This window comes from Nematostella vectensis, chromosome 6 (genome assembly GCF_932526225.1).
Source record: "Nematostella vectensis chromosome 6, jaNemVect1.1, whole genome shotgun sequence".
Classification (NCBI taxonomy): Eukaryota; Metazoa; Cnidaria; class Anthozoa; order Actiniaria; family Edwardsiidae; genus Nematostella; species Nematostella vectensis.
Window position 1 is genome coordinate 7,343,817 of NC_064039.1, and position 11,523 is coordinate 7,355,339.

An 11,523-nucleotide genomic window follows, 5' to 3' on the forward strand; every position below is an offset into this window, starting at 1 on the left:
GTGGCGGCAAACCAGGGGCGGAGTATTTATAGTAGCTAGGCAAGAATAGCTAGGGAAGGAACAAGCTTGATATTAAGGTTAAAGGGTAGGTGATTTCGCTGACACTAGGGTTAGTAAACAGTTTATGTAAACGCCTGGTCCAAGGCGTCCTACCGGGTTCCCTGTCCTCGGAGATGAACCGTGGGGCAGTTGGTACAAGCTCACAACTTTTACCAGCCACAGGAAGACCGCCGGTAAGTAAAATGCTTTCGACGATAAACCATTGGATCCTCTGCCTCACCGTATATTCTTATTTAGTAGCCTACTAGCCGGCTAGCATTTCTGTTTTCGAGGATTTGGGATCCCTGTGGCGCGCCACAGGAATCCAACCCCGAAAACAGGATTTTAAAACAAATATTCTATTTTTTTAGATGCATTTATGCAACTTCTAGGGATGGGGCTACGCCACTTATATTCACTGTACGGGGACGTGGCGCTACAAAGGCTTCGGTCTATCTTCTCTTTAACATGGTATATACTTTAACCCTGTCTGTCCTGAATAGGGTTCCGATCTTTCCGTTTTTCTTCCGCAACCAAGTCATTATGGCTTTTCTTCATTTTGCTCCCGAGCTACAGTAAAATATTGATGCAACAAACAGGGTATTAAAATTGGTCTTGTTGTCCTTCACATGTAATGTTTTGTCAGACGTCTAGTCCTAACAGCGTTGTTGGGATGCAATACAGGATTTTTTTTACATTGTTCCTTTTCAGACGTCATGAATAAGATAGTCTATCAGACCCTTGCATCTCCTCCCCTTCCACAGGCTGAGTTACTATTTTGCCCATTGCGGCGTCATGAAGACTTTCCAACTTGGATTATTTTTAATATGACCATTCCATGACATAATAGTCAACTAGAATACAGAAAAAAGCATTGGCTACGTATATCATATTGATTAAAATAAGCGAAATACAAGTAGTGGTTTACTTAATCGTCTGCCGTTAGTCCTTTTTTGCTCTGCCGAGATTCTTATTTTATTTTGTTTTGTTTACATTTCTTAAATCGTTTGTTTACTTACTTCGATACTTGAAATGTTCATTATGCGCAACAGTTCACCCCAGTTCACTGTTGCTTTAATATTTGTCTAACAATTCTGTGATTGGTTCTTGCCATACGGTTTAGCATTGTCTACCGCAGGGTTCCCCCCCCCCCCCCCCCCCCCCCCCTGGCGGCCAAAAGTGGGTAATTTCTTATTTAGAAATCTTCAAATACTATGCTTTTTCCATATGATACCTGTGATTGCGCACCTCCCCCCCCCCCCCCCACCCCCCCTTGGCCAATCCTGGGAGTGCGCCTGCTACAGACCATAAACTAAGTCAGTTACATTTGTATGGCTAATTGGGCAAGTTGTCAAACATACTAAATCAGGAACCCAAATGATTTAAAATAATTTGTGGGAGTGGTCACAGCTTGCATATTTCCTGCGGGGATTGCTTTTCTTGCTTTAAAAAGACTTTAGACATACAGATTCAGTGTTGAACCCGAGTAATAATGAAACTTTTATCTCCATACATATCAGCCCACCTGCTAATCTGTGTTAATTGTGCCTGATTCAATAGCAATTTAGACCAATTACCATAGCAGCAATATCGCTGGTTCGATAGTTTCATGCTATTAGAAAACTCCAGTCAGATTTAATCAATGCTTCTTCACTATTTTGCACGCCTGTGGGGGAACTTCCGACGCCAAATATATAACCTTCTAGCGAAAAGCAAGGACGTTCTGTACCGTTGCTTACATTTTTATAGCCTGTTTGTAATGACGAGCGCTTGCGGTCTGTATAAAATATTGACGACAGACAATAACTGATCGATCAGTTAGAGGAGTTTATGGATCTGATGGAAAAGCGCTCCTTTTCTGGACAATACGTAAACATGCCATCGTGTGTGCAATAGCAACGTAGCTGTAGCCCAGAAAGAACAGGTAAAACAATTTGTGCCCAGGTCGATAGGTAAAAAGCCACAAAGATCTCGGCAAATCGGGTATTTCAATCTTAGACAATGACGATGAGATGTGTATGAGCACTATAACTCTACCTATCATCAGTTCTAAATGCTAAATCTTTTCCTACTATTTTACCTAATCTCACCTATTTAAGATGGATCTATAAGGTGCCAAGTTGAAAAAACAATTTTTTTTTGTTAGCCGTGTAAATACTTTGTGCGTATTGTTTTTTCTAAAAAGCTTTTCTATCTTAATGTACTTGCCTCGGGTTCTCTTGATGTCTCAAGGAAAAAAAAGTAACAATAAATTTTGGAAAAACTGCGCATGGAAAGCATTAGGCTAGATTTCCGATAAATATACAATTCACAAAATTTCTCTAAAACCACAGATACAACATATTGTTTTCGTCCTAATTGTTGGAAATTCTCCTTTTGTCGTTTGGATACCGACAACTTGTGGTCAACCAAGCCCTCACCTACTATCTTTGTCTTTGTTCTATGCAATAACTAAATTGTCCAATAGCCCTAGCCAAACTGATCTATGGAATGAAATTGTTAGAGTTTAGATACATTAACAGACCTATGACTGGATATCCCAAACCAAATGCGACCTTAAGCGTACCGAATTTTAAGATTTTTCTAGGACAGTTCTTGGAATTTTTATCGAAATTTCTATTAGTCGAACTCGCCGTTCGATGTGTTAAAAATCAATTTGACAAATATTTCATTTGCTTTAGTATAGAGTGGGAGTCAAGACTTTACTCCCTCAAAATACCAGGTTCATTGAATTAGAATTAAATTAAAAAACGTGTTTTGTTTGGTCAAGTAAGACCACTCTTAAAACCGCTCCACTATTGATTCCAACAACTCTGACTTATTGTTAAGTGATACTGTCGCTTCTATTGGCCTAGCACTCGCATCCGCACACCCATCCATGCGAAGGCAATGCTTACAAATCTCGTAATCCACTGTAAATTATTGATTGGAGCGTCGATTGTGTCATGCGGGGGGGCTTGTCCTCCCTCATACATGCCTGGCTTGTATTTGCCCCACTGCACTGAACGACAATTGAGAGCTGGGCTATTAGAACTGTTCAGAAATAGTCATCTTTACAGCAATTTGTGGACGTTATTTGCATCACAACTTTGGCTTGCACGACATTAAGGTACATTACTCAACCAAAGTTGTCAACGGACTGTGTATTTTGCGCAAATTGCAAATGATTAGAATGATTAGATTCTGTATATCTGTTTGCTTTGTTGTTTTTTTTTTTATAGCAAATTCAAAATGCACGTAAAGAACAACCCGAAACTTAAGTTGATAAGCTTCTGTTAACATAATGTTTTTTTTTATTTGCGTTAATAATAGATAGATCGCTTCTAGTACACCACAAGTTCCACTTCAAGTACTCTCAAGCTACACCTGTTGCTTGCGATCTGACGTGCACACATTTCGGGTAGTTTTGATAAGCTGGGGACAAATTTTCATTAGGTTGACAAGTGTTAACAAGTGGCTACACCTGTTGCTGCAAATCTGAAGTGCACACATTTTGTTTATGGTAGTTTTGATACCCTGGAGAAAAATCTTCATAAGGTTAATTAGTGTTTTCTTTTCCCAGACCCATGGCGTCTCGAAAAACGCTTAAGACAGCGGTTGTCATCTTGCTGTTTTACAAGATCTTTGGTTCGTGTTCGTCGAGTGAAAATAAGTAAGTAAACACTACACTAGGGACACCTGTATTACAGACGATGTACGGCTCACCCTAACAGCCCTCCCATGGTTTGATTCCCTGAATTATTTACACTTTGATAGTCAACAACCTGCAGGAGTTCACAAACATTTTGACAAAAATAGTAGCAAAAACAGCATGACGTTTGAAGCGTAAATTAAACAGTAAACAATAGTGAGATGTCTTATCTGAGATAAAAAAAATCACAGTTACAGACACCTATACCAAATGGGTATTCCAATTGCCACGAACACTGAAGGGCAATAAGAATTTTATTTTCAAATAAACAGTTTTTACTTGATTAATGATTATGGGCTGGAGTATAAACAAGCAAATGTATTTATTTAGACGTGTCTCGTCAGCTTTCTAAGTGCAGGTCCAACCGATGCTTCTGCCCGTGGCTACTGAATGTTTTAATATGATTTTTTTTAATTACAATCTTTTTTTTTTCTCATTATTACAATGTATAGCATATTTGGGGGTCCGATTCAATCGCTTTTCGCTTTTCCCTCTCTTGTGTTATTCAATAAATTCTACGTAACTATGAATTATACTTAAAAAATAGTGTTTACTGCGATTATGCTGGACGCCATTAAAAAAAACCGACCCGCTTTTGATTAACTGTTTTAGACAATTCAGAAAAACGACAGCATTAATTGATATGCTAAAAGCATTTTCTGTCATTCTCCCCAGGATTTCCGCGGAGGAAAAGAAAAGTCGCGAAGAGGCGCATAAGCTTTCGGCATACATCAATGATATTCTTAAGACGTACGACAAGAAAGCGAGGCCGAACGCGGGGGGTGAGACATGATTATCATATCATATATCCTACCTGCACTACCAACACCATTACATCAACATCAACACCAACATCAACATCAACATCAACATCAACATCAACATCAACATCAGCAACAACAACAACAACATCAACATAACACTAACATCAACATCAACATCACACCAACATCAACATCAACATCAACACCAACATCAACACCAACATCAACATCAACATCAACATCAACATCAACATCAACATCAACATCAACATCATCATCAACATCAACATCAACATCAACATCATCATCAACATCAACAACAACAACAACATCAACATCAACATAACACTAAAATCAACATCAGCATCACACCAACATCAACATCAACATCAACACCAACATCAACACCAACATCAACATCAACATCAACATCAACATCAACATCAACATCAACATCAACATCAACATCAACAACATCATCAACATCAACAACAACAACAACAACATCAACATCAACATAAAACTAACATCAACATCAGCATCACACCAACATCAACATCAACATCAACACCAACATCAACACCAACATCAACATCAACATCAACATCAACATCAACATCAACATCAACACCAACATCAACACCAACACCAATACCAACATCAACATCAACATCAACACCAACATCAACACCAACACCAGCATCAACATCTACATCAACATCAACATCAATAACAACAACATCAACATCAAAATCAACATCAACATCAACAACAACAACAACAACAACAACAACAACAACAACAACAACAACAACATCAACATCAACATAACTTTAACATCAACATCAACATCAACATCACACCAACATCAACATCAACACCAACACCAACATCAACACCAACATCAACATCAACATCAACATCAACACCAACATCAACACCAACATCAACATCTACATCAACATCAACATCAACATCAACAACAACAACATCAACATCAAAATCAACATCAACATCAACATCAACATCAACATCAACATCAACATCAACAACAACAACAACAACAACAACAACAACACCATCAACATCAACATAACACTAACATCAACATCAACATCAACATCACACCAACATCAACATCAACACCAAAATCAACACCAACATCAACATCAACATCAACACCAACATCAACACCAACATCAACACCAACATCAACATCAACATCAACATCAACAACATCAACATCATCATCATCATCAACATCAACACCAACATTAATATCATCATTTTCATCATCAACATCATCATCAACATCAGCATCATCATAAACATCAACACAATCACCATCATCACAAATGCCACCAATTCTTATTCTAATGATTTTTTTTTACCAGGTGATGCCGTGCAAGTTATGGTCGAGGGAAAAGTTGTGGCGTTTGGAGAACTGAAGGAAGCTAGCATGGTAAGATGACACGATGACATCCATCACTGTGATACTTATGTAAGACCCTCCTTCACTGCCTAGCACTAACCCTACATGTAGTACTGACCATGGGTTCTCACGTGACCCACTGACCCATCACTGCGGGCGATGGCGAACATCACTGATTATTTAAATACTTCTCCGATGACAGGAATACTCCATGGACATCTTTTTCCGTCAGTGGTGGTACGATCCACGATTCGCTCACAACTTCAGCAAACCCTTCACCATGGCCGCGGACGCGACCAAGATTTTTTGGACACCGGACACTTACTTTGTCAATGTAAAGAACTCCAAATATCACCACGTGACGCGGGAGAACATGCGTGTGATGATAGACCCCGATGGCAGAATCTACTTCAGCACCAGGATCACCCTAACTCTACAGTGCGACATGGATTTCAGGCTTTTTCCTATGGACACGCAGCATTGCCCTGTCGTCATCGAGAGCTGTGAGTAGAATCTGATCAACATATAGCCGGCGCGTTCCCAGGATTGGCCGAGAGGGGGGGGGGGGTGCGCAGTCATAGGTATCATATGGAAAAAGCATATTATTTGAAGATTCCTTAAGAAATGGCCCCTCTTTTTGGCCGCCAAGTGGGGGTACGTGCCTGATAGCGTTGCCTACTAGCGAGACGTTTAACATAATCCAATAGTCGCAAATAGCATTGCCCTTGTGAGTGTAATTATAATATACTCAATGTACATATAGCATTCTCTTCAACGAGATGTCCGCAATGCTTGTTCAATGTACAGTGTCTTATCACTATAGAAAGCAGTATGTATTTGACAAAAATATCACTCTTTGACATTTGCTAAGACAGACGCATTTGCTAATGGTTTGTAATCATTGAATTCTTGTAGACGCATACACCGTGGCAGATGTGGACTTCAGCTGGAAAATCAAAGAGAAGACGCAAGGAATCGAGATCGTATCCCAAGAGATGGCACAGTTTGATCTTTTGGGCGTGGTGACGAGCTCTAAGGATACAGGCGACAGTAAAAGTGAGCAATAAAGTTCTCAAACGACGACGGGCTTATCTCCGAACTACCTCTTTTCCCCGAATGGGTATAAAAAGAAAACCGCGTGTAAAGATATTTTGCAATTAATGATATTTCTATTCAGCTCATGGGTTACCTGTGTTGCACTATCTGTGTCGTTTTCTAGCATTTCAGACCTGTCTTAGTACGGCGCTCGCATTGGTTTGAAGTCCATACATTATGTTAATCAGATAGCACGTTTTTAGTATTCTTACTGACTTTATTTTTCATATTTTTTTTCATAAAACCATATCAGGCAATCTTATTTTAAAAACTGTCGTTTTTCTAGCTCGCACGGCCATTTCCTTTTTAGGCATTACATAGCATATTTGGGAGTCCGCTACAATCATTTTTTTGCTTTTTTGTCGCTCTAGAACTTTGTAAGTCGAGAATTTCCACGCAAACTTGCAGGAATTCGTGTTTACAACAATTTTGCTGGTAGCCATCTTAGAAATGGAGCCTAGTCCCTAACGTTTTAGAATATCACAGGTCTTCCGCGCCTTCGCCCCAGGCTCTCTTAGACCATTTAGAAAAGCGACAGCCATTGATTGATATGTGTCAGGGTGGTCACAGTAGCACGCGTCGTACTGTAAGATAGGTACACTAAGTAGAAATATAATAATGATGATTATGGTGATGATTATGATGATGATGATGATAACAGTTATGACCACGTTTATGGTGATGATCACGTGGGTTATATTTATAATTAAGACACAGTAATGGTGGTCGTGGTGTCGGTGATGGTGACTTATCTATCCCTCTTATTTTCTGCAGCCACTTTTGCGAGCCTTAAGGCTGTGTTCTCGTTTAAGCGCCGTATTGAGTTCTTCATCTTTTCGGCGTTCACGCCCGCCATCATACTGGTCATTCTGTCGTGGTGCTGTTTCTGGATTTCCAGCCAAGCTGTACCTGCCCGAGTCTCACTAGGTATCACGACCATTCTCACCACCATTCTCCTGTCCAGCTCAGTAAACTCAAACATGCCCCGGGTAAGCTACATTTCCAGCAGAAAGTGCCCTTTAGTCACGTACGTCTGCGTGACGCTTGGTCACGCAAACCACTGTAACTCATGTTTCGTGTCACGTGGCAAGTCAGTGTCACACATCCCTTGGTCACGCTGTCACTGTGAAACTTAGCTTGGCCACGCAATCCAGTCAACGCATTTTGAGTCAGTCAATGTAAATGTCTTTGTAACGCAAGTTAACTACTACCTTGGGTACGCATATCAGTGTATCAAGTTTCATAATCACTGTAAAAATGCCAGAAGTCGGTGTCAAGCATGCGTTGATAAGTGCCAGTATGCAAAACGATGAATGTTAGTTTGTGACGCCGCAAACTAAAATGAGTGTTTATAACATAATGAAGTTCTTCTAGCGCGAATTCAAGTCACCTAAGCTAATGTGTGATGCTGTGTTATGTTACGAAGTTACTAAGCCATAAAGAGCTTTGCTCAAATTTTTGTACTCTTCAGGTGAGCTACATCAAGTCCATTGACTACTTCTTGCTTACCAACTTCGGCTTCATCTTCTTTTCGTTTCTTGAGTACGTGATCGTACTTAACACAAACCCTGAACCGAAGTGGATCAAGATCTTCAAAGAGCGCGTCAAAGCCGCCAGGGAGGCAGATGTGAGTACTTATTGAGGTCAACCACGCCAATCAAGACCCCACCCATCTGGAACCCACCCCAATCAAGACCCCACCCATCAGGACCCCACCCCACCCACCCATCAGGATCCCACTAACCAGGATCCCACCAACCAGGACCCCACCCATCAGGATCCCACTAACCAGGACCCCTCCCATCAGGACCCCACCCATCAGGATCCCACCAACCAGGACCCCCATCCATCAGGACCCCCACCCATCAGGACCCCACTAATCAGAACCCCGCCCATCAGGACCCCACTAATCAGAACCCCACCCATCAGGATCCCACCAGCCAGGACCCCACCCGTAAGGACCCCACCCATAAAGACCCTACCAATCAGGACCCCACCAATCAGGACCCCACCAATCATGGCTTCACCCATCAGGACCCCACCCATAAGGACCCCACCAATCATGCCTTCACCCATCAGGACCCCACCAATAAGAACCCCACCAATCATGCCTTCACCCATCAGGACACCATCCGTCAGGACCCCACCCATAAAGACCCCACCCATAAAGACCCCACCAATCAGGACCCAAGCAATCATGCCTTCACCCATCAGGACCCCAACCGTCAGGACCCCACCCATAAGGATCCCACCCATAAAGACCCCACCCATAAGGACCCTACTTATCAGGACCCCACCCATTAGGACCCCACCCATAAGGACCCCACCCATAAAGACCCCACCTCTTGCCCAGCCTTGGCCAACCCTCATCCTCCTCCTTACTAAAGAGTGCTCACAGTTGACCAACCGCAACAGGAGCCCACTCCTGTCTCGCCTTGTACATGGTGAGCGCTACCGTGGCGCCTCTCGCCATTCCCCTTGTCTTCCTCCTACTCACACGTGCAGCATCCCATCGGAACGTTCCCTCTCTTCCCCTGTCTAAGTCATCCCTGCCGCTGCTGCTGACGGGGAGAGTACTAACAAAGGTGTATAATCCATCGGGAACCCCATTTCCTTCAGCCTAGACCACTAAAAACGGTTTTTACAACAGGTAACGAGGGATTCTAACGGACGAGAGACCCCGATGCAAATGACACCAATTAAAAAGTGCGGACCGGTAAGGAATCAACAGGAAGCGCCACTCTTAATTCATCAGAAATAATTGTTTACGTCCTGTGGTCTCTTTGCCTAGAAGATGATACTTGAGAAGGTCGATTCGTTTTCTCCAGTGAGCCGTAAACGTTTATCACCAAGTAAAGTATAGCTAGTGAAGCTTGGGCTAGGTAGTGCTAAAGGCTGTAATCGTCCCCGCTTTGTGTTGCAGGTAGTAGGTTCAGAGAGCCACGTACACGTACAAGCCTTTGACAAATCTGGACGCGGCCGGGATGTGGCCACCGTCGTTATTCCCAAGGAACCCACGAGCCAAGACCCCTCCGTTGTCGTGGTAACCACACATGCTAATGAGCCCCCGACGGTGACGCGGCGTAGAAAGTCTGATTTCCCGCGAAACAGGGAGCCCGCCAAGAAGTCTGAGCCTGCGCCCAAGCCTAAAGTACACTGGGTGGACTATGTTTCCCGCGCGCTTTTCCCGGCAGCGTACGTCATGTTCCTAGGGTTCTATTGGATATCTAGCCTAGCTGCGTCAGAATTACAAGCCGCGAGGATGGGACAACCATGAAGGGGGAACGGGTTAATCATGTTGGCTCAGATAACGACAAACTTTTATATGGGAATGAATGTAACAAAAAAAAACTATCCTATACATCGAGGATACAAGGGTTTACTTTACTGACTGTGGTCACAAGCTGAAATTATTTCGAACGAGTTATCCAGTGAAGTTATCTTTCTTCAAAAATCAGAGGAACAGGCATAGGGCAGAGCAATACTGAGCTTTGAACCTGGACGACGACGACTAAGGGCCAATGAGCTGTTTAGCTTTTGGTATTTCTCTGCGTGCAACATAGCCTGTTTTCTGGTGCATATCCATGTTCATCTTTATGCACTGAGGAGATCTAACCATGGACGACAACCACATGGCATTTGTATCTTGACCCTTTGTGCAATGTTGCGTTCATAGTGGCCAAGTAGACTGGGCCTGCAAAAATGATTTGAGGCATGTACATCGAAGTTACAAGTGCAGGGATTCATCGCAAGTAGAAGTAAAGGATTAAAACAGCGCTTTCGCTGTAATCCAATGCAACCATCAATACGCGTGTGATTACAGACTCGCAGTTACAATACATTCAAATACACGCGGTAACACATTTAAGCTACTCTTATACGTGTAGTTCTCACGCGTGTCTCCATACACATGCGGAGTTAAAGTACACTCAAATACACGCGGTTACAATCTTAATCGAAGCTGATCACACGCCCATGCGTGTAGCTCTCGCGTGTCTCTCGCGTGTCTGTCACACGTGGAGTTACAGTACACACGCAAAATACACTACATGTCAAATCCAAACCAATCATACGCCAATAGTTCGTGTATTTCCCGCAAGTCTTCCAAAACGCGGAGTTGACAGTAGCATATTCAAAATACTGTCTGTAATACCTCTTCCTCCAAAGCAATTCGCATGCTGTCGAAGATTTTCTTACGCATGCGTAGTTGGGTTTCCTGGTCGTCTACTAGCAAAAACGTTTGATTATTACGATAACTGGGCCGGACTATTATAACAAAACTCATTTAGGTTGTCCTAGGCATAGTTTAGACGCTTTTATTCATGTACCGCTCCAAATGCCAAAGAACGAAGTCGATTGTGACATTTGCGTGCATTTGGGTTATTGGGAACATGAAAGGAACGGCGTCTAAACTAGGAATTGGATGTTTCTACTCTTTAGAAGTAGTTTATGACTTATAATGTAGGCGAGTTGAAAACCGATTAAACAGATTTTAGAATTGT

General features: G+C 42.3%; 1 protein-coding gene across 1 annotated transcript; it reads left to right on the top strand.

Moving 5' to 3' along the window:
- Window positions 1–1,634: 1,634 nt before the first annotated feature.
- Window positions 1,635–11,523, top strand: LOC5515005 (gamma-aminobutyric acid receptor subunit beta-like). Its single transcript, XM_048729379.1, has 10 exons — window positions 1,635–1,963; window positions 3,602–3,691; window positions 4,406–4,512; window positions 5,889–5,956; window positions 6,129–6,429; window positions 6,842–6,982; window positions 7,796–8,010; window positions 8,493–8,648; window positions 9,672–9,737; window positions 9,945–11,523. Exons 2-10 carry the CDS (start codon window positions 3,606–3,608, stop codon window positions 10,296–10,298), a joined length of 1,494 nt encoding a protein of 497 aa, XP_048585336.1. The 5' UTR covers window positions 1,635–1,963; window positions 3,602–3,605; the 3' UTR covers window positions 10,299–11,523.